The sequence below is a fragment of the Oryctolagus cuniculus genome, chromosome 5 (assembly GCF_964237555.1).
Source record: "Oryctolagus cuniculus chromosome 5, mOryCun1.1, whole genome shotgun sequence".
Lineage (NCBI taxonomy): Eukaryota > Metazoa > Chordata > Mammalia > Lagomorpha > Leporidae > Oryctolagus > Oryctolagus cuniculus.
In genome coordinates this window covers 88,221,382-88,245,908 of record NC_091436.1, presented here as the reverse complement: position 1 = coordinate 88,245,908, position 24,527 = coordinate 88,221,382, and the positions used below count along the sequence as shown (strand labels likewise).

Below are 24,527 nucleotides of genomic sequence, written 5' to 3'. Positions count from 1 at the left end.
AAGGTCTGGGAAAGCAGTGGAAGATGGCTCAGGTGCTTGGGATCCTGTACCCTCATGGGAGACCTGGAAGATGCTCCTGTCTCCTGCCTTCAGATCAGCCCAGCTCTAGCCATTGTGATGATTTGGGGAGTGAATTACCAGATGGAAGACCTGTCTCTAACTCTGCCTTTCAAATGAATAAATAAATCTTTAAAGAAAATAAGTATAAAAATAAGTAACTTTTACTACTTCTCAATAAAAATAAATTTATTAGTATCACAATAAAATGCTTAGAGTTTAAATATATTTGATTTTTTTTAAAGATTTATTTATTTGAAAGGCAGAGTTACAGAGAGGCAGAGGCAGAGAGAGAGAGAGAGAGAGGTTTTTCCATCTGCTGGCTCACTCCCCAAATGGCCGCAATGGCCGCAGCTGTGCCGATCTGAAGCCAGGAGCCAGGAGCTTCTTCTGGGTCTCCCATGCGAGTGCAGGGACCCATGGACTTGAGCCTTCTTCTACTGCTTTCTCAGGCCACAGCAGAGAGCTGGATAGGAAGTGGAACAGCTGAGACTCAAATTAGCGCCCATATGGGATGCTGGCACTGCAGGTGGTGGCTTTACCTGGCACACCAGAGCACCTGCCCATATATTTGATTTTAGAATTTCAAAAGGACTTACTTTAGGGATGCTAACTCACTGAGTAAACTCTGGTTTTCCTTAAACATTCGCTCTTCATTTTTCTTATTTTGTTCTTGGAGATCTTTCACTTGATTATATAATCTTTCATTTTCCTTTAAAAATACAAAATTCCATTTTAATTAGTTAATAATACTAATATAATACAGATGCTTATAAGAGAAATCCTTTAAATATCTTTAAGGACTTTACAAATCTTTTTCAAACTTTTTATATTTTATCATTAGAAAACTTTGTATCTAAAAACAGTTCTTCTCAAAATGTTTAAGATGTTTAAAAAAAATAAAATTGCCAGAATTCCCAAAACTAAAGAGCCTATTGTTAGCATAACCCACCGCACTTCACAGCAACGTAACGGGGTGAGCTGAAGGCATCACTGATTCCCAAGTGCACAGACCAGGGGTCGGAAGGCCCAACAGTGCTCTTTATATATTCTTCTGTTTTTGGCCTGAGAAAAGAATAAAACTCCCCGCTGGACAGGGATTTTGGAAGCTTGGTATCCAGGAGTGAGGTGATCAATAAAATGGGCATTCATGCCTGTGAGTGAAACTGGCTGTTAAGAAGTAAATTAAAGACTGGGTATTGCTAAAAGTTATTAGACAGGCAGAGCAGAGCATAGATGCAGCTCACCACAGGGCTTGAGCTAGACAGAGACTCACACCACCTGAGTACACAGAGAGAAGGCACCAGTCTGCACTTAGATGCTCTGGCTTATTAACCTCTTTAAACTGAACAATCTGATGAAAGCCAAAGGCTCCTGAAGATCTGATGAGAACAGCAGCCTGGCCCAGGGTGACTGGACTGGTGCCTGGCAGATGGTCTGTGGCTTCCATACATGCAAAGTTAATGAATCTCCTGAAATATTTAGATGCCTAAATTCTGTATCATCCTTGTGGTGGGATGGTGTGCATAATTATGTTTATATGAAATCTTAAAACTGTGTGTAATGTATGGCAAGAAAAGACTGGCAGGCAAAGGGTTTCAACAGTTCTGACTAACTCGAGGGCAGCCTGCCCTGCAAAAATTAGTCTATTTCTTTTCGAGAAAATACTGTAATCATTGACGTGGCAAGGCTTTCTCTGGATGTCCCTGTGGGACAATGTACTTTACTAGCAGGCTCAGCACTCGGGTTATAGTTGCCAAAAGGAGAAAGAGGGAGGAATATAAAAAGAGGCCTGGGGAAGCAGGACACAAAGATGAAGACTTATGCTGGAAATCAATAAACCTGTCTTGGCTGTTAGGCCAGCAGCACCACACATTGTAAATCTCTGTCTCTATGGGACACACAGATCCTCTCAAAATAAAATTTAAAAATTTAGCAAAACTAGCCAGTGTCTTATACTGAAAACCAAGGCAGAAAACTAAAGAGAAACAGGACAGTGTCTAAGGAACATGCTATTAAAAATAACAGGCAAAAAACAACAGGCAACATTTACTGATTGGTACTGTATGCCAGGCTAAGTAAGAATATACTTACTAAGAAGTTAGCTGGTACTGGTTTATTTTTAATTTCATAATCACTGTACAAGCGAGCTACAGCTATCATTACCTCCATTTCACAGATGAATTAAACTGAACTAGAGAGGTAAAGTGATTTTCCAAAGCTACACAGCGTTGGTAGAACTGATTCTCAAATCCAGATTCTTTGAATCCAGAACCCACGCACTTAGCCAATTTAATTCTGCCCATGAGAAACGTGCAGGCTGGTCGAATTATTACTTCTACATATTTGTCAGAATTTCTATTAACTGTTAACCACTGAAATGCTTTAATATGTTTTTTTTTTTTTTTTGTAATTAGGGATCAACAACAAACTCATCATGTGTTGAAGAACTGCCACACCTGTTGGTATCCTTGAAGAAGTGTCTCTTGTTCTTGTATTTCTTTTTGGATTTGCTTCAGTTTTTCTCCAGTGACAGGATCTGTTGGTTCTCCAAAATGTAACCACCTTTGTTTTTTGCTTGTTTCTTCAAAGCTACTTAACTTTGAGAAAATGCAGAAATTTTTTTATTTGGATAATAACATGATAAAGTCAGAAGTGAGTTAGAAAGTGATTACACCCAAAAAACATCTTATAATACTGATCACACTGGAATGTAACACTATAGTTAAATCAGCACGGTGGTATTGTGTGCCGATGGCTGTGGTGAGTGAAATAACTCAGAAATACTACATAGTAATAGTCTATGAATCCGGACCTTCTACAGCAGTTTTTGTGGAATTCTGTATTTCTTTGTAGGTCACAATGAACCGATTTGTTTTACAAAGCGCTGTGAACAGAAGAAAACCATCAAAATGAACTGGTTTAAATTTAGATTTCCCCCACAAGTTCAATTCAAGCTCTCCAGTAAGGAGGCACTCCCTAGAACCAAGTCCATAATTTATACAGCAAATACATCAAGTCAAATAGCTTCATGTACCAAGGAGCAATGCATTTAGAAGAAAGTACAGGGAATCACTTAAAATAAAAAGGAAAAATAGAACAATGTGTCTGGTACCTTAGCTTGAAGAATGTAATTGTCTTGATTTAATTTGAAGAGTTCTTTTTCCTGTTGTCTCTTTAGTTCTTCCAGTTTATTTTCTAGCTCTTTCTCTTTTTCTGAGAATGTGATTTTAATTTGTTCAATTATGGCTTGTGCACCCCTCCATTTGTCCTCTGCTTCCTGAACTCTTTTAAACATAAGTAATTCCTTCTCCTTGTTTCCACCACCATGTCCTAAAGAATGCTTTTAAGGAAAAGCATTACTTTATTACAGTGGACTTACAAAGACAGTAGGAAGAGAGGTGGTTAGGAAAAAACAAAGCAAAGCACACAAAGGATAAAAATGGCAATGTTCCACTATATAAGAGCATGAATATACATTCAATAACAATGATGAGAATATCACTCTTAAAAAATGGAATTTCATGCATTTATAATTTAGTTTAGTTTTATAGCATTTATAACTTTAGTTTTAGCATTTATAATATTAATTTAGTTTTAAAAATCTTTTAGAATATATGGATTATATGAATAATTTGAAATCTAATACCTACAGTCTGAGCACACAATTCTGTTTCTGTAGGCTCTTCACACTTCTCAGGGGCAGCCAGGCAACTTTCAGTTCTGGGAGCTGGTTTACCCACAGCAGCAGGCTTGATAACTCTTGTTCCAGTTAAGATTTCTAAACAGTGTAAACAATAGATAAAAGCACCAGAAATGCCAAGTTGAATGTGTATTCAGCAATTACTTAACAGCAAGTACAAATACAGTGGGAACACTTAGATAAAGTGAGGATCTCAGCACAGGCAATACACACCACTCTAACACAGCTGTTTTATTAGGACAACTGACTGCACTCAGATGAACTGCACCCCATAATCAACATTTTACTCGACTTGACACAGATGGCTAATTGATCCAAGAAAAGCCTAATGACAAATGGAGCTAAACAAATGTGAGAAGAATGTAGGATTAGATACATTTAGGCTTTATTATTTTTAAACAAATTAGTCTTTTAAGTGTTCATGGTAACAACAATTTCTAAATGACAAATCAAAGAGCAGCTGATAATGATATAGAAGCATCTTGGTTCAGATTCAGTGGGCTTTCAAAGCATACTTTTTAAAAACAATATATATCAAGATATTACAGGGTTAACAGAATTATAAAAAATTCACGAAAGGGGCCTGCGCTGTGGTATAACGGATAAAGCCGCCAACTGCAATGCCGCATGCCATATGGGTGCCAGTTCGAGTTCTGGATGTTCCACTTCCAATCCAGCTCCCTGCTGATGTGCCTGGGAAAGCAGTGGAGGATGGCCCAAGTCCTTGGATGTTTGCACCCATGTGGGAGACTTGGGGGAGGCTCCAGGCTCCTAGCTTTGGATCTGTCCAGCTCCTACCATTGCGGCCATTCTGTGAGTGACCCAGCAAATGGAGACCTCTCCTCTCTCTGCCTCAGCCTCTCAAATAAAATAAATAAGTCTTTAAAAAGAATTTAATGGAAGACTTTATAACAATTAATCTAATTTTTTTTAATTTTTAGAATTTATTTGAGAGGTAGAATTACAGACAGTGAGAAGGAGAGACAAGAGAGAAAGGTCTTCCATCTGCTCACTCACCAAATGGACGCAATAGTCAGAGCTGAGCTGACCTGAAGCCAGGAGCCAGGAGCTTCTTCTGGGTCTCCCACATGGGTGCAGGGGCCCAAGCGCTTGGGCCATCTTCCACTGCTTTCTCAGGCCATAGCAGAGAGCTGGATAGGAAGTGGAGCAACCGAGACTAGAACCAGTGCCCACATGGGATGCCAGTGCTGCAGATGGAGGATTAATCTACTGCACCACAGTGCTGGACCTGGTTAATCTAAATTTGACTTTAAAAGATTAATAGTATTTTTATAATGTCTTGGTAATATATATTACAAATAAAATGTATATTCTGTTCCAATATCAGCTTTGAAGAGAACCTGTAAAATTTCCAAACAGCAGATATGATTCTAAGGCCAATATATTATTCAGTTAGTAATAAGCAACATTTAGGGGAAATACCTAGAAGGGGTCTTAAAGCCCATATTCAAATTCTACAAGTCTGGACACTCAACAAACATTATTTGAGTGCCTTAAAGGTAAATGAAAAAATTCAATATCTATATTTTTAAAATAATTTTTTCAAGATGCTAACTTTTTAAATGCAGGGTTAACTTTTTCATCGAAAGTGTTACACATGATTATTAAAGTCAAAAGAAATGTTACCAACAATCTCTTACTGAAAGACTTCATTTCAGTCTTTCTCCAGGTATGCAAAAGTTTTTCTTAAAAAAAAAAATCATGATTACATTTAATTAGAATCTCTGTTGTAGGTCTTTAGAGAACTTTCTTAAAGTGCTGGCAAAACAACTGTTTAAAAAAGCAGGCATTTAATCCCCCCAAATCACTGGAGGTTCATTACTGTGACCAAAGAATGAGGTGTGATCCGTTAGCCTAAGATTCTTCTTAGAACAAGGAAGCATGCAAAGAGTCATTCTTGTTCACAGCTCTAGTTTTGCTAGTTCTTTTGGAGAATTCTCTTCTTGAATTCTTATTTTTGATTTTGGTCTTAGTGGAATAAAGTATCTTAAGTAATAACTTTCAGTAATGGTACATGGGCATTATCTTCTCCCTCCCTTTCTATGTGAAAGAAAATTTGCTTAAACGTGAAAGGTAAACTAAAAGACATCACAGAATTTGGAACCTGTGATCCCTTCTTGAAAATAACACATTAAGAAAATTCTGTCAAAAAGGGAACCAATCAAAATAATTCCAGAATTGAGGAATTATGGCTGAGAGACTGGTGAAAACTATTCAACTTCTTTATTAATCAGAACTAAGAATGACAATTGAAAAGCGAAAGGGAACGATAATTATAGAGGAGAGTATGATAAACATATCACTACCTTGAACAAATGAAATAAAAACCAACAAAACATGTAGAAGCCATGTGATTTGGGAAATACGTTATTTTATATTTCAATCAAGAGGAGGAATCAACCAATAATGTTTAGAATTGAAAAAAGCAGTTAAGAAACAACACTACAGCCATGGCAACCTTTTTGTGTTATTAAATCATGTATGTTTTTCTTAAACCTTTTGGGAACTGTAACTTCATAGGACAAGTTTCTTTTTCTTCTTATAAAGTAAATCTAAAGCTAATGTTTTATTGAAAAGGAGGTGCAGGCTTTGTGGCCCAGCTGCTAGGCCACTGCTTGGGATGCCTGCATCTTATATGGGAGTTCCTGAGTTTGAGTCTTGGCTTTCCTTTTGATACTGCTTCCTGCTAATTCACACTTTGGTGGGGAGCACGAGATAGCTCAAGTAGTTGGGTCTCCACCACTCACACAGGAAACCAGGATGAAATGATAGGTTCCTGGCTTTAGTTTGGCTCAGCCATGGCTGTTATGGATATTTAGGAAGTGAATCAGAGGATAGGGGATAGGGGTGTTTGTAGGTGTGCGTGTGTCTGCCTTTTATAGCAACTTTCTTCTGTAATGGATTATAATCTGAGGCACCAATTCTACTCTTCTTACACCCATCCAATTTGTCTTTCCAAGACACCTCCTTGTCCAGTTGACTGATTTAACCTATCCTTGCAAAATCCAAGGTGAGTTCTCAGAGGTTGGCATTGTGGTACAGGAGTTAAGTTGCCATCTGTGATGCCAGGATCCCATGTGAGTGCTGGTTGGAGTCCCAGCTGCTACACTTCTGATCCAGTTCCTGTTACTGCTCCTGGAAAAGCAGTGGAAAATGGCCCAGGTACTTGGGCTCCTGCCACCTACGTTGGAGAGCTGGATGCATTTAGTCTCCTATCTTCAGTCTGGCCCAGTGTGTTGTGGCCATCTGGGGAGTGAACCAATGAATAGAAGATCTCTGTCTCTACTCTCCGTAACTCTGCCTTTCAAATAAATAAAACGAACCTTTTTAAAAAAAGTGAGTTCTCCAGAACTATACTGAATAGCAGTACTGAGAGTGGGCATCCCTGTCTGGTTCCAGATCTCAGTGGAAATGCTTCCAACTTTTCCCATTCAATAGGATGCTGGCTGTGGGTTTTTCATAAATTGCTTTGATTATATTGAGGAATGTTCCTTCCATACTCAGTTTGCTTAGAGTTTTCATCATGAAAGGGTGTTGTATTTTATCAAATGCTTTCTCTGCGTCTATTGAGATGATCATATGGTTTTTCTTCTGCAGTCTGTTAATGTGGTGAATTACATTGATTATTTTGAGAACACTGAACCATCCCAATATTCAATATAGTTCGGGAAGTTTTAGCCAGAGCTATTAGGCAAGAAAAAGAAATTAAAGCGATACAAATTGGGAAGGAAGAACTCAAACTATCCCTCTTTGCAGATGATATGATTCTTTATTTAGGGGACCCAAAGAACTTTACTAAGAGACTATTGGAACTCATAGAAGAGTTTGGCAAAGAAGCAGGATATAAAATCAATGCACAAAAATCAACAGCTTTTGTATACACAGGCAATGCCACGGCTGAGAAAGAACTGCTAAGATCAATCCCATTCACAATAGCTACAAAAACAATCAAATACCTTGGAATAAACTTAACCAAGGACGTTAAAGATCTCTACGATGAAAATTACAAAACCTTAAAGAAAGAAATAGAAGAGGATACCAAGAAACGGAAAAATCTTCCATGCTCATGGATTGGAAGAATCAGTATCATCAAAATGTCCATTCTCCCAAAAGCAATTTACAGATTCAATGCAATACCAATGAAAATACCAAAGACATCTTCTCAGATCTGGAAAAAATGATGCTGAAATTCATATGGAAACACAAGAGACCTCGAAGAGCTAAAGCAATCCTGTACAAAAAAAACAAAGCCGGAGGCATCACAATACCAGATTTCAGGACATACTACAGGGCAGTTGTAATCAAAACAGCATGGTACTGGTACAGAAACAGATGGATAGACCAATGGAACAGAATGGAAACATCAGAAATCAATCCAAACATCTACAGCCAACTTATATTTGATCAAGGATCCAAAACCAATCCCTGGAGTAAGGGCAGTCTATTCAATAAATGGTGCTTGGAAAATTGGATTTCCACTTGCAGAAGCAGGAAGCAAGACCCCTACCTTTCACCTTACACAAACATCCACTCAACATGGACTAAAGACTTAAATCTACGACCTGACACCATCAATTTATTAGAGAGCATTGGAGAAACCCTGCAAGATATAGGTACCAGGAAAGACTTCCTAGAAAAGACCCCGGAGGCACAGGCAGTCAAAGCCAAAACTAACATTTGGGATTGCATCAAATTGAGAAGTTTCTGTACTGCAAATAAAACAGTCAGGAGAGTGAAGACGCAACCAACAGAATGGGAAAAAATATTTGCAAACTATGCAACAGATAAAGGGCTGATAACCAGAGTCTACAAGGAAATCAAGAAACTCCACAACAACAAAACAAACAACCCACTTAAGAGATGGGCCAAGGACCTCAATAGACATTTTTCAAAAGAGGAAATCCAAATGGCCAACAGACACATGAAAAAATGTTCAAGATCACTAGCAATCAGGGAAATGCAAATCAAAACCACAATGAGGTTTCACCTCACCCTGGTTAGAATGGCTCACATTCAGAAATCTACCAACAATAGATGCTGGAGAGGATGTGGGGAAAAAGGGACACTAACCCACTGTTGGTGGGAGTGCAAACTGGTTAAGCCACTATGGAAGTCAGTCTGAAGATTCCTCAGAAACCTGAATATAACCCTACCATACAACCCAGCCATCCCACTCCTCGGAATTTATCCAAAGGAAATTAAACTGGCAAACAAACAAGCTATCTGCACATTAATGTTTATTGCAGCTCAATTCACAATAGCTAAGACATGGAACCAACCCAAATGCCCATCAACAGTAGACTGGATAAAGGAATTATGGGACATGTACTCTACAGAATACTATACAGCAGTCAAAAACAATGAAACCCAGTCATTTGCAACAAAATGGAGGAATCTGGAAAACATCATGCTGAGTGAATTAACCCAGTCCCAAAGGGACAAATATTGTATGTTCTCCCTCATCAGTGACAACTAACTGAGCACCAAAGGGGAAACTTGTTGAAGTGAAATGGACACTATGAGAAACAGTGAATTGATCAGCCCTTGTCCTGACTGTTGATGTACAATGTAATACTTTATCCTTTCTAGTATTCTTTTTTGTTCTAGTACTATTGGTTGAACTCTGTAATTAACACAAAATTATTTTTAGGTGTTTAAATTTAACTGAAAAGTGATCCCTGTTAAATATAAGAGTGGGAATAAGAGAGGGAGGAGATGTACAATTTGTGACATGCTCAGTCGGACTTGCCCCAAATGGTGGAGTTAGAATCGTGCCAGGGGATTCCAATACAATCCCATCAAAGTGGCATGTACCAATGCCATCTCACTAGTCCAAGTGATCAATTTCTGTTCACAATTGATCACACTGGTAGGTCTAAGAATCAAAGGGATCACACAAACAAGACTAGTGTCTGCGAATACTAACTGATAGAATCAAAAAGGGAGAGAACGATCCATCATGCGAAGCAGGATACACAGCAGACTCACAGAATGGCAGATGTCCTAAATAGCACTCTAGCCTCAGAATCAGCGCTTAAGGCAGTCAGATCTGGCTCAAGAGCCCATGAGAGTATTTCAGGCATGGAAAGCCAAGACACTCTGGCCAAAAAAAAAAAAAAAAAAAAAACCCACTAAATGAAAGATCTCTGCGAGTGAGATCCCAGTGGAAAGAACGGGGCCATCAAAGGAGGAGGTACCTTTCTCTGAAGGGAGGAGAGAACTTCCACTTTGACTATGACCCTGTCGGAATAAGATCGAAGTCGGCGAACTCAAAAGGCTTCCATAGCCTTGGCAACTCATGATGAGAGCCTAGGGAGATTACTGATGCCATAAACAAGAGTGTCAAATTGTTAAGTCAACAACAGGAGTCACTGTGTACTTACTCCTCATGTGGGATCTGTCCTTAATGTGTTGTCCAATGTGAAGTAATGCCATAACTAGTACTGAAACAGTATTTTTACATTTTGTGTTTCTGTGTGGGTGCAAACTGATGAAATCTTTACTTAATATATACTAAATCAAGCTTCTGTATATAAAGATAATTGAAAATGAATCTTGATGTGAATGGAAGGGGAGAGGGAGAGGGAAAGGAGAGGGTTGCGGGTGGGAGGGAAGTTATGGGGGGAAGCCATTGTAATCCATAAGCTGTACTTTGGAAATTTATATTCGTTAAATAAAAGTTAAAAAAATAAATCTTTTTTAAAAAGCCTTAATAAGCTAAAAAATATGAAATCATTTCACATATCTTTTATGACCACAGTGGAATGAAATTGGAAATGAACAACTTAAGAAACTAGAAAATGAACAAACACATGGAGACTAAAGGACATGCTCCTGAATAAACAGCAGATCACAGAAGGAATCAAAAGGAAAATTTAAGAAGTCCTAAAAATGAATGAAGATGAAGTTACTAAATAAAAGTAAAAAAAAAAAAGTGATTTCTCAATCCGTATCTTTCTTTGCTTCTTAGCGGCAAATGACTGATCAGATTCTTCTTAAAAACACTTTGTTCATTTGGTCTTTAGGATTCTACCTGATTCCAAGGTTTCCTCCAATCTCACCCTGTCTTCACTTGTAACTTCTTTCTCCTCTGCTTGATTTTAATCCTTCTTTGGAAGTTTTTAAAGATTTATTTATTTAAAAGGTAGAGAGGCGAAGCCAGAGAGAGAGAGAGCTCCTCCATTCATCAGTTCACTCCCCAGATGCCTGCAACAGCCAGGTCCTAGCCAGGCCCTGGCCAGGTCAAAGCCTGGCAGGAATTCCCAAGTGGGTGGTAGGTGCCTTCCCAGGTGCATTAGCAGCAAGCTAGAGGAGAACAGCTGGGATTTGTTATAGGATGTCAACTTCAGAAGCAGTGGCTTCACCCACTGCACCATGTGGGCCCCTTTGCTTGAGCTCTTAAGATGGCATGTCTGGGGGGCCAGTGCTGTGGCTTACTTGGTTAATCCTCCACCTACGGTGCTGGCATCTCATATAGGCACCAGGTTCTAGTCCTGGTTGCTCCTCTTCCATTCCAGCTCTCTGCTGTGGCCCGGGAGGGCAGTGGAGGATGGACCAAGTGCTTGGGCCCCTGTACCCGCATGGGAGACCAGGAAGAAGCACCTGGTTCCTGGCTTCGGATTGGTGCAGCGCTGGCCATAGAGGCCATTTGGGGAGTGAACCAACAGAAGGAAGACCTTTCTCTCTGTCTATAAACCTACTAGTCAAATAAATTAAAAAAAAAAAAAAAAAGATTGGCATGTCTGGACCCCAGGTCCTGGTCTCCTTTTTTTCCTTCTAGTAGTGCTTTCTTTCTTGGTACTCTTGGTCTCATAACAAACCATCTTTCTGTTTTTAAAAACACTTGCCAAAAGATATCTACAGTTCATACCTGCCTCTTGAACTCCAGATTTAAATCTAATTGCCTCCTTGTCAACTTCACTTGCATGTCAAATAGACAACTCAAAATTGACATCTCAAAACTAAACACTTCAGTCCACATGCAAATCTATTCTTTTCCATCCACCTGATAGTAATTCAATTTTCCAGACAAAAAATTTAGTAGCCTGAAACCAGCTGTTCAGATTTTTGGTTCTGTCTCGAAATGTATCCTTATCCAACCACTTTTTATCCCCATCCACTGCCACCATCCTGGGGCAAGCCCCATGTGTGACCTTCTATAAATTGTTTCAGAAGAATATAGTATCTTCAGATTAATTTATCTCCCTGAAAACAAGGAAGGAAATAAACTATATGTACAAAATGTATTATGAAAAAAGTATTGGATTACCTTTTTTCCTAGCTTGATTTGAGGCAGGAATGGGTCTCAAGTTTTTGGTTTTCACAATGTCCTTTGAAGATTTCTTTTCAAGAGTAGAAAACATCTTGAGTGGGGAACTGGGTTTGCCATAGCCTGAGCTCCTAACTGATGCATATAATCCACTCTGAGGTTTTTTTTTAAGCAAAGGAGGTGCACTTCTAGCCTTTTTGTACAGTACTTGTTTACCAATTACAGCCCCTTCTTCTCCAGAACTCAGCTGAGATCGAAAAGTCTGCATACAAAAAAATGTAAATTCTTCAGAACCTAAATGAACTTCAACTGTTGTTGTGAAGGAAAAGTTAATATATAGCAAGATACTCATCATGACCAAATAATACAGTTTGTAAAAGGTAAACAACTATGATAAAGTTTTCTAGTTATAATCTTGGCACTTTGTAATATAGTTTCAAAGTTAGCATTAAAACAAAGCAAATAACAAAGCAAAATAAGGTTTCCAGAAAGCCAGATGTGTAATTACTAGAATGAACATGGAAGAGATCAAGGAAAGAATATATTTCGAAATTACATTTGAAATCTTTCTTTCCTCTCAACTTTTCAAGATGCTTTAAAAATTTCACTGAAATTCTGACTTACTCCACAAAGAACTGGAGATGATTTACAGTAAATACACAATTCAATATTATAAAATACAAAGAGAATATTGAGACCAGGGAAACTACAAAGCAGAAGAGATCAAGAACAGAGGAAAAAAAGGGATAGTGAAGTATAAATTTCCCAACGGTTGTTAGCAGCATTCCTGCAAAGTGCCACTTACTACAACGTTAACTATTGGAAAGACTGAACAACAAACACTATAATGATAAATACAGTTTATTTTATTTTACTATTCAAATTCTGGGCTATGCTTGGAAAAAAAGAAGAGGAAGAAATAAAAGAAACACTGTGAAGAACAGCTTCTAAAAGAAAGCAAATGTCACGGTGGTATTTTTTAATTTGGGGACTAGAGGGCACTGTAATAAATATCACCCACAAGTCCACAAATCTTGAGCATCTACTGTGGAGGTCAGTGTGTAATCAATCCCAGTGGCAGAACACATTTATCAACAGTACTTTATAAATCTGACATAACTTCATTGCTAAATTTATCAAAGCAATTTGGGTTATACATACTTACTTTATTAATTTTGTCATCTTGAGGTAATAATAATTCATTAACTGATAATTTTTTCCTCAAAATATCAAGGTACATTTTATCAATATGTTCCTCTGAAGCAGTTACTGGTGGATAGCTACATTCCATACCCTCACTTGCTGTCCTTTGTAAAATCACATTCTCATCATTTTTGTCCAAAGATTGGTTCACATGGTATAAGTCTTCAGACATCACATTTGAGTTCATCTGTAGGGGTAAATGGCTAATACATTCAGTTTCCTTATCATCAGCCATTTTCTTAGAGCTATAAAATGAAATTGGACACAGAGAGTGAATCCTATGTAATATGACTCTTCAAATACCAGTTACACACACACACACACTGTAAGAGTTGTAAATATTCAAATTAAAGTTACTAATGTTAAATACATTATTAACAATTTGGGTTATCATGGCATATTCATATAGTACTAAGTAATCTATTTTAATTTCAGATAATTTTAAAACTGGAAAATATAAAGAATTACACAAATAACTCAGATCTACTTTAAAGAAAGCCAAGTCAAACAAGATTGAAATTTATTTATTTATTTCAGAGGCAGAGACCGGTATAATCATTATCTGGTATTGGTGAGAGTTCCATCACTAAATTAGATTTATTTCAACTTCATTACTTGAATAATTGGGAATAAAGATACCTTGTCTACTTATTAAATGGATTATGTGAGATACTGTATGTGACAATGAATAATACAGAAATGCAAAACTGTCTTAAGACATTACTATTGGGGGCTGGCGCTGTGGCATAGCGGGTAAAGCTGCCACCTGCAGTGTCAGCATCCCATATGGGCACCAGTTCGAGACCTGACTGCTCCACTTCTGATACAGCTCTCTGCTATGGCCTGGGAAAGCAGTGGAAGATGGCCAAGTCCTTGGGCCCCTGCACCTGCATGGGAAGACCCAGAGGAGACTCCTGGCTCCTGGCTTCAGATAGGCGCAGCTCCGGCAGCTGCAGCCAATTGGGAAGTGAACCAGTAGATGGAAGACCTTTCTCTCTCTCTCTCTCTCTGCCTCTCCTTCTCTCTCTATAACTCTGACTTTCAAATAAATAAATAAATCTTAAAAAAAAAAAGACATGTTACTGTGCTGTACTAGTTTGTTTGCAGAATGACAGTGGGTCACGTATCCTTCCACCAAACTGTACAGGACTTGAGAGATATTCACGAAACCTGATTCATATGTGAGCACAGAACTCACCTGTGAGACCAAGGGCCAGTCTGTGATTAAGTCAAAACTAGCAGGTTTATAAAGAACATATCAATGACTCATCTAAAAAATAAAACTCATTTTTTCTCTGATTATGAAACAACAGTCCCTCATTATGCAGAGCTGAAGAGAGATCATATTTTTCAGTGAAAAGTTTTAATACCAATTAATAGCAGTTTTTATTTAATAGCATCAATTTCTTTTTTAGTACTAGAAGAATTTTTATGAATTAACTGAGTAAGAACATGAAAAGAAGTGAATAGTGACTTAAAGGGAAATTCATATACGCTAATGTTAGCCATAAATCTTACACTAGAAATGACATACAACAAAAAGTCATAAACGTTTCCAATGACAGAACAAACAAAAAAAAATCCCAAAACTCAACAAATCATCCTACACAATACAGTCCAAAAAAACTCATACCTGATTGGTTGTAAATCAAAACCACTGACCCCAAAAGAATCTATTCTGATAGGTTTCATTAGCTCCTCTACTGTGGGCAGATCTAAAGAAGGAAAAAGTGAAATTTAAAGCCACAATGTTATATAAATTGCTTACTTCTGCATGTCTCATACCACCAAATTACATTTTCTCTAATTGACACAGTTAACAAAATAGTACATGTAATAACCTGCTTCCCACTACAAATTTCCTTGTACTAAGAAAATCTCCTTTGATATTTATGAAATATCAGTGTCAAATATATATCTACATAAACACATGCACATATTTGCTAAGCATGTATTTAGCTGACCCCCCCCCCCATACTGCTCTCTATTAAAATAACAACTTTAATATATGTACATGAAAAAGAGTAAAAAATATCAACTTAAGTGATTTCTTAATTTTGTGCAGGGATACTAGAAAAGGAAATTTTATTCTGTTTGGGTCAAATTTTATATTTAAACAAATGATTCCTGAGTTTCACATGCACAAACTCTTTATGCTCACAAACTGTCTTTATATTATACTAGAAACTAGAAACTATTCAGTTAGGGTCTCAAATACTTAAAAAAATTGATCTATCAACTTTTACCAGATTCAGTAGTAGAAATGTTTTTTGAAGACTCTTCATTTTCTTGAGAATGATCTTTCACTGAGCCCTTGATATTTCCCACTGTGTTACATCCAGTTTTTTGCTCATCTGCATCCCCCAATGAATGGGCTATGTGAGAGTAAGCCTGACGCAAGGCTTCAATGTCACTATTGCTTTGTCCGTAAGAAATACCTGCTGAAATAAATGGCATCCCCAGTTATAATCACATCACAAATACAAAACACTAACATCATCAGTATGTTGGGAATGGTAAACAGGGCTGAAGGAAGGTTAATAAAAGTAGAGTTAACTACAGACGTAGGTAATTTGTACCTACCTATAGTCTATTCGCATTAAATCACAGCAGATTCAATAACCTTTCTAGCATAAAATCTGACTTCACTAATTATTGTCCTCTCTTCCTACTATTTTTAATCAACCCCTCTCATTGTTTAAAAGTAGTCCTAAATTTCCCAAACTGACAAATTCCTTTGAAGGATTCTACCCCTCCCTTATCACTATCATTCTCTTACTCTCTCTGCTTCCCTGTACCACCAAGCATCTTGTAATCTGCATATTTTCTTCAACTGTAATTCATTCCTCCCAACTTTGTAACTGGTTAAGTTTTCCAATATTCTACTAAAGCCACTATAATCAAACGCAATTTCCTAATGGCCAAATCCATCACCTCTTCAACATTTTGAGTCATCTATCGCTTCTGTTATCCCTGCTTTTTCTTCTTATTCCCACCACTCTGAGACTACTTTTTCATCTCTTATGGTCAACAGCTCATTTCAGGGCTCTAGTTTTAGGCTTCTTTCTTAATCCTTATACTTAGTTTTGGCATGGGGTGGAGGGGTGGTGGTGAGGATGGCTAATTTCATCAAGAACTTGGCTTGATCAGAAGTGCACACCTTGGGGCTGGCACCATGGTGCAGCAGGTTAATCCTCAGCCTGCGGTGCCAGCATCAAATGTGGGCACCGGTTCTGCTCCTGGCTGCTCCTCTTCCCATCCAGCTCTCTGCTATGGCCTGGGAAAGCAGTATAAGACAGCCCAGGTGCTTGGGCCCCTGCACCCATGTGGGAGACCAGGAGGAAGCTCCTAGCTCCTGGCTCCTGGCTTTGGATCAGAGCAGCTCCAGTTGTTGTGGCTATTTGGGAAGTGAACCAACGGAAGGAAGACCTTTCTCTCTGTCTCTTCCTTTCACTGTCTGTAACCCTACCTCTCAAATAAAAAAAAAAAAAAGTGGAACACATGACACCCTCAAAGGAACACAACCAACTTATCTTGGGTTAAGGAGCTAAAATCAATTCCTACAGAAAGGAAAGTCTCTAACAAATGGCGCTGGGAAAACTGGATCTCCACAAGCAGAAGTATGAAGCAACACCCCTACCTTACACCTTCACAAAAATCCACTCAAAATGAATCAAAGACCTAAATCTATGATCAGATACCATCAAATTATTAGAGAACATTGGGGAAATCCTCTGCAAGTCATTGACATAGGCAAAGATTTCCTGGAAAAGACCCCAGAAGCACAGGTAATCAAAGCTCAAATTCACAAATGGGATTATATCAAAGTGAGAAACTTCTGCACTGCAAAGGAAACACTCAGCAGAGTGAAGAAACAATTGACATAGCAGAAGAAATTATTAGTAAACTATGCAATTGATAATGCATTAATATCCAGAATATACAAAGAGTGAAGAAACTCAACAACAACAAAACAAATAATCCAGTTAAGAAATGGGCAAAGGACTTAAACAGACATTTTTCCAAAGAGGAAATCCAAATGGCCAACAGGCATATGAAAAAATGTTCAGGATCACTAGCTATCAGGGAAGTGCAAAGCAAAACCACAATGAGGTTTTACCTCACTTCAGTTAGAATGGTTTTCACACAGAAATCAATAAACAACAAGTGCTGGAGAGGACGTGGGGAAAAAGGTACTCTGGGCCACTGTTGCTGAGACTGTAAACTGGTACAGCCACTGTGGAAGACAGTATGGAGATACCTCAGAAATCTGAATATAGTCCTAGCATATGACCCAGCCATTCCACTCCTGAGAATTTATCTAAAGCAAATGAAATTCACATATGAAAGAGTTATCTGTACCCCCATGTTTATTGCAGCTCAACTCACAATAGCTAAGATATGGAATCAACCCAAATGTCCATCAACTGAAGACTGCATAAAGAAATTGCAGGATATGAGCCCTTAAGGCATGCAGATCCGGCTGAAAAGCCCATGAGAGTATTTCAGGCATTCAGGCATGGAAAGCCAAGACACTCTGGGGGAAAAAAAGAAAAACCTAAATGAAAGATCTCAGCAAGTGAGATCCCAGTGGAAAGAACGGGTCATCAAAGAAGGAGGTACCTTTCTCTGAAGGGAGGAGAGAACTTCCACTTTGACCATGGCCTTGTCTAAATATGATCAGAGTCAGTGAACTCAGGGGGCTTCCATAGCCTTGGCAGCTCATGACAAGAGCCTAGGGTGATTACTGATGCCATAAACAAGAGTGTCAATTGGTTAAGTCAACAACAGGAGTCACTGTGCACTTACTCCTCATGTAGCATCTTTGTCCTTAGTGTGCTGTACATTGAGATTTAATGCTATAACTAGTACTCAAACAGTATTTTTCACTTTGTGTTTCTATGGGGGTGCAAACTGTTGAAATCTTTACTTACTGTATGCTAAACTGATCTTCTGTATATAAAGAGAAACGAAAATGAATCTTGGTGTGAATGGAAGGGGAGAGGGAGTGGGAAAAGGGAGGGTTGTGGGTGGGAGGGAAGTTATGGGGGGGAAGCCATTGTAATCCATAAGCTGTACTTTGGAAATTTATATTCATTAAATAAAAGTTAAAAAAAATAAATAAAAGAAATGGAAGAAACAGCAGCAGTGAGTGAGTCAGAGTTCTAAAATTCCTCTAAGAAGGCATGACCCTGTGACTGTCCAAAAGAAGAATAATGGCTAACTTACTCAAAAATACTGTGTATCTCAATTTCTTCTTCACTATTTTGTTGACATATCTATCTCCATAAAGTGTACAAAGAATTGTACTTACAATCGGAAAAAAATATTTTCATCTAATTAAATTGAGAGAGAGAGAGAAAGTGAGAGAGGTATTTCAATCTTACATCTGACTGTTTACTTATCAAATGCAGCTGGAGCTGTGTTAGGACAAAGCCTGGAATTCTGGAATGACATTCTAGTCTCTGAGTGGCAGGGACTAGTACTTAAGCCATTACCGGTTTTCTCCCAGGATGTTCATAAGCAAGAAGTTGGATCAGAAGTAGAGTAACCAGGGTTTGAACCAGACACTCTGATGTTGTACACGGAAATTGCAAGTGGTGGCTTAACTCACTGATCCATAATGTGCACCCATCCCTAGCTAACTTCATGAAGGCTCATTCCCTGTATTTACTTGACAGAGAGGGAACACGAATTGTGAAATTATTAAAAACTGTATTTAGATAGATGAGAAGATGTTGTCTTGGCAACAATGGTGCTGAGAAAACCCGTGAACTGTTCCCTAGTGTGTACCCTTATTGACACTCTACAGGATGCTTTCAGTTGATTGCACAGCAATGGTCTTCAAGGACTTTTTAAGTCTGTACATTGGAATTTTGAGCAAAATATTACAGTGTTTTATAATAATTTGAATTCAAGTCTTTAAATATTTATTTGGCAATTGTGCTAATCTAAAATATGCATGTAAAATATTGTCATTGTCACATATATTTTAAATAGGTATAACAAAATATTCATAGTATTTTAACTTGGAATAAATACAAAGAAAATATGTTAAAAAAAAAGAAATTGCAGGATATGTACACCATGGAATACTAAACAGCAGTATATAAAAAAAAAACCAGACCCTGTCATTTGCAACAAAATGAGTGCACTGGAAAACATTATACTTATTGAAATAAGCCAGTCCCTAAAAGACAAATACCATATGTTCTCTCTGATCTGTGGTAACTAACCGAGTACCTAAAAGGTAATGTACAGAAGTGAAGCTGACACTTGAGAAGCGATGACTTTTAACAGCCCTTGCCTTGACTGTTGAAGAATAGTTTAGGGTTTTGTCTTTTTTTTTTTCCATACTATTTGTTAAACTCTTTACTTGGTATAGGGTTAATCTTATGTGTATAAAGTTAATTGAAAATAGACCTTAGTAAAAAAATAAGAATGAGACTAGGAGAGGGAGGAGGAAGAAGTGTAGGAATGCATGTTGGAGGGAGGGTAGTGTGGGAAGCTAAATTTGTATTTATGAAATGCATAAAGTTTGTATATCTTAAAGAAAAAGTTTCTGGATTAAAAAAATGGATAAAAAGAAAAATAAAAAAGCTTGGCTTTAACTTCACTTTTGCTTGTGGCTCCCAAACCTTTCTCTTTTGTATCTCTTTTCTTAACACAATCTCACTAACATATATTAGGATTGTCCTCTATGAAAATCACATCTAAAATATCCCCAACTGAATTTGGGGATGTAAAACATATTCCCACAAAAACTTATTCTATCATCAGTATTCCATATTTTATCTAGTGGTATCACTATTTACTCCATCACCCAAAACAGGAACTGTGACGTCATCATTCACTCTTCCTTCCCTATTAACCTTCTCTTCTCACCAGATGACCAATTCTACCAAAAAAGAATGACAGAACTAATGACAATAAAGAGCTCAAATTTTTGTAAATAATCTCTTAATCAAATTGTATCTTCTATCACTAATGGTGGATTTTTTAAAAATTAAAAATTATTTGTAGCAAAGTGGAAGCCAAGAAGGGAAATACAATGACAAATTTATTATTGAGACTCATGATTAATTAATGCATGCTAAAAAGAAAATAGTAAAATATGTATTGCCTCATCTTCCTGCTTTCATAGAGCAATACTACCATCCTATAACTACTCCAGTCATGCATCCAGGATACAAAATGACACGTGGCCATGAGACAAATGAAAGTAGTGAAAAGTTAGATCTGGCCTGGTGCTGGGAAAAACCTTATTTTTATATTTACTAACAGTTTAACAAAATACAAAAAATTCCTAAATCATATGATTAACTAAAGGCAATCTCTGAGCCTGCTTAGACACAGTAAAACAAAACAAGTCACTGAATATTTCAGTTCTTAAACCAAGTTCAAATCATCATTTGAAATCTGCAAGTGTATTTTTGAAATCCTAGGTAAATGAAATAACCTACAAACATTGTTTATTCTGTATGCCTTCAGATTCTTTTCTACAGCTTGGCTTATATAAATAATGATGACAACAACCATAGAGTAGCTACTGCTTAATGAGTTTTCATAATGTACCAGGAAATACACATTATCTCAGTTGATCATCAGAAGTTTTATTTTTAAAGAGGAAACAGGCTTAGAGGCACATGGCGGCAGGGCTGCGAATATGAATACAAGTCTACATGGCAGTAACTTCATGCTCTACTACCTTCCAGTCGTCAACTAATCAAGCTATTTCAGAGTTAAGAACATTTAAGAAAAAAGGACAGCAAACTAACTTCATAACTGTTTGGATCATCTTAATATGATTATCTTCTTACAATTTTTACTTTTAGCAATATATTTTTACTTGAATTTTTAAAAAATTTGAGAGGCAGGGACAAAGACTGATACACAGAGACAGTGGGGGAGACAGAAATAGAGAACTCCCATTTGCTTATTTTTTTCCTAAGTGGCTGCCATGGCCAGGGCTGGGCCCTGATGCCAGAGCTGAGAGTCAAACTCAATCCAGATCTCCCATGTGGGTGCCAGAGGTCAAAATACTTGAGCAACCACCTGCTGTTTCCCAAACTCTGCCTTGGTAGGAATTTGAAATGCAATTCAGAGCCAGAAATCAAACCCAGGCACTCTAATACAAGAGGCACAAACACCTGTCCTGTGAGTCTTTCTTATAGTCTACAGCGTTAGTTTTCATACTGTGATCAATAAAGTAGCAATTTTTCAAAGAAAATAATGGGTTCCACAAATATTTGATTGGAATCCCATTTTAAATTATGCTTTAAAACAGTATAATAGAACCTAGTCTGCGCACTAGAATATGCCATTTATGTAACTCTAATATTTTGAAGATATTATGTAATTACAGTATTTTTATAACTTTTGCCTTCTATTTAACTTGTTTCCATGCATGTCAGAATAAAATTTCTCTGGCCATTCTGCATACATGGAACTTCCCATAGCATACTGATAACTAGAAAAGTTGTAGCTCAACAATGGTCTTTTGAAACAACTCATGTCTGAATACTGAAAACTAGAAGTGGAGGACGATCACAGCACCTTTATGACATGACATGGTTACTTAAACAGTGGTACAGCTAGCTGAGGGACATGGGCTCTGGATATGCTTTCATCAAGGCAGAGCAATCCTTCTGGGTGACAGCAAATAAGCAATTAATATGTCTTGTGGGAAAATTCTTATACATAGCTTTAACTTTTTGACTTGTGTACTTATGTTTTAAAATGGAAGGGGATGAAACAGAGGTAACTCTCAGAAGGAAAGTAACTAGAAACAAAAGATCTGAAAGAAATTTGCTGTTTGACTCTTATTTTTTGATCTGGTTGTTTATCTGTGTATTTAATAACTGAATTATATGTGTGTATTTAATAACTGAAAACTTATTAAGCTGCACTTTTCTATAGCTATATTTTGATAAAAAGTAAGAATAAAAAAATAAAATGCAAGCTAATGTTTATAGTTGGTTAGTGATTTCATCTTTATTTCCAAGTGTCTGAATTGGTATAGTTGACCAGTATCATGAGATGCAAAAGTAAGCTGATTAAAACATTTTAATTTGCAATTGTTAATGTGGTAAGATTATTGCTATACAACAAAACAAAATACAGAGTGGAAGGCTGATGGTGATAAAAGAATGTTAACATATGTCTATAGATCCTAATTTCAAAATTTTCAAAAAAACCTCTATTTTCATTAATTTTTAAAACATTTATATTTTATTCTTTAACCACATAACTTTTTAGTATCATTTCCACATTAACAATATTTTTATTTATTTTAATTCTCCTTGAAAGGCAGAGAGAGAAAGAGAGAGAGAGAGAGAGAGAGAGAGAGAAAGAGAAAGAGACAGACAGGGATCTTGCATTCCCCTGGTTCACTCCCCAAATGCCTGAAATAACAAGGGCAGGGCCAGGCTGGAGCCAAGAGCCCAGAATTCTTCTCTTGATATCTGGCAGGGACACAAGTACTTGAGTTGTCATCTCCTGCCTCCCAGGGTGCGCACCAGCAGCAAGCTGCATCTGAACAGGAAGAGCCAGGCAGTTCCATATAGGATGTAAGCAGCCCAGGCAATAAATTAACCACTGTGCAAAATGTCTGCCCTCATTAATTTTATAGATAGATGTCACAACTGAGAGCTTACAAATTTATACTGATAAAAATAGCATGTTTACTTCTATATAATGTTCTATATAAGATTTTAATTGGATAAAGTTTCCACTGTTTTAACAAAGTAGTTTATCAAAGACCTTTATAAGCTCTGGCATAGCCTCACTAGTCTTTGGTGTTTCAGAACTGTGGCAGCTAATCTAATGTCTTCCTAAAGAGAAGGAAAGCTCTCTTCGGTCTTATGGAAAAGAACATAAGGCCAAAGTCTCATTTCTTCTAAAAGGCAAAATTAACTGAATTCTGTGGAGAGGCACAGTATTACATAGGTAAATTGTTAATATTTACCTACAGTGCTATACTTTCGCATCAATAGCATTTACTCATTTATTAATATGTGTGTATTTTAACATCACTTGACTTGACCTATTAGCATTAAGTGCCACCATTAGTGAGTTCTGGTTATTTAAATTGTTAAAGATGGTAGAAAATGTGAAATATAAAGTTTTACGGTCAGTGCAGTTACTTTATATACCTCACTAGAAATGAAGTCAATGGATTACAAAGTATTCTAAAGAACAGCAATTTTTCAAATATGTTTACCCGTTTCTGTCATTTCTTTATCAATCATTCCCTGTAGGGTTTTTGACTTAGCTGCTGCTTTATCCTGTTCATCCAGGTTGACGTCTTCAACAGAGTCTAATGAATCAAGAAGTACAACTGAAAGAATATATAAGAAAAAAAATATAAGGACTGTAAGTAATTTGTGTAGTTTCTTTCTCACATACAATGTCTACATACAATCAGTATTTAATCTTGTGTATGTATATGTATATATTAAAACAAGCATGATTTAGGTATATAAGTGGTCTTCAAAATCCTCATTATATTTTAATTCCATTTGTCCACAAGCTTTCTGAAGCCCTCTCAAATATAAAAAGTGTGATTTTCTTGTTATGTACAAGAGAGTAAGTTAACATGAACACACCTACCTGTGCTTTCAAACAGTCTAATAAGAACAACAAAAAAAATTCTCAAGTGTAACAGGATTCTTGATAGGCAGAAGGAATACATTATTGAGAAAAGCAATAAAGTTTAATTCCTTAGAGATAGTTAAAAACAAAGTAATTTATTCAGAGTTATTGAGATAAAATTTTCTGAATAGACTAATTTTTGCTACCAAAAATATATAAATATACATAATATTTACCATTAGCCAGCATACCGGTTTTCTCTTCTTCCTAAGGTAAAAGAAAATTATTTCATGTTTTAAGACCAAAATCACATCAAATGACCACAAGGCAAATTCTGTTGTGAAGAGATCAAGAAGTTATGCTTTCTAGGTTTTCGTCACCATTTTCATTTATTAACAGTATGTCAAAACTATAGTTCTGAGAAAACTTTTAAAAGTCTCTTCCAAACTTTGGCAATTACCAAAACTAATTTAGGCTTTTAAAAGCCTCTCTTAAATTGTTTAGGTACCTACCATCTGCTCACTGACCTTGCTCAAACTTTCTGTTTTTAACTTCAACATAACAGAGCTTCTTCACATGAGTCCTGTAATTATTTCATCATCAGTTTTTCCTTGTTAAAAATAACCAAATATACCTTATACTTATTGTTCCATCCACATTTCAAGACAGATTTTAGGAGGG

The 24,527-nt window shown here is 37.1% G+C and overlaps 1 protein-coding gene across 6 annotated transcripts in view; it reads right to left on the bottom strand.

Annotated features, from left to right (window-relative positions):
• Positions 1-24,527, bottom strand: part of CEP162 (centrosomal protein 162) — a 90,400-nt gene that overhangs the window by 38,340 nt on the left and 27,533 nt on the right. For 5 of the 6 annotated variants that reach the window (XM_008263166.4, XM_051854513.2, XM_070073821.1 and 2 more), the window contains exons 8-17: positions 24,083-24,113; positions 23,476-23,592; positions 15,500-15,694; positions 14,887-14,968; positions 13,216-13,498; positions 12,051-12,312; positions 3,711-3,838; positions 3,173-3,400; positions 2,517-2,657; positions 657-769 (exon numbers count right to left, since the gene is read on the bottom strand). In XM_008263166.4, coding sequence (XP_008261388.2) covers positions 657-769; positions 2,517-2,657; positions 3,173-3,400; positions 3,711-3,838; positions 12,051-12,312; positions 13,216-13,498; positions 14,887-14,968; positions 15,500-15,694; positions 23,476-23,592; positions 24,083-24,113 — 1,580 coding nt within the window. The remainder of the gene's footprint in view (positions 1-656; positions 770-2,516; positions 2,658-3,172; positions 3,401-3,710; positions 3,839-12,050; positions 12,313-13,215; positions 13,499-14,886; positions 14,969-15,499; positions 15,695-23,475; positions 23,593-24,082; positions 24,114-24,527) is intronic. The other variant, XM_002714457.5, reaches the window with a different exon arrangement.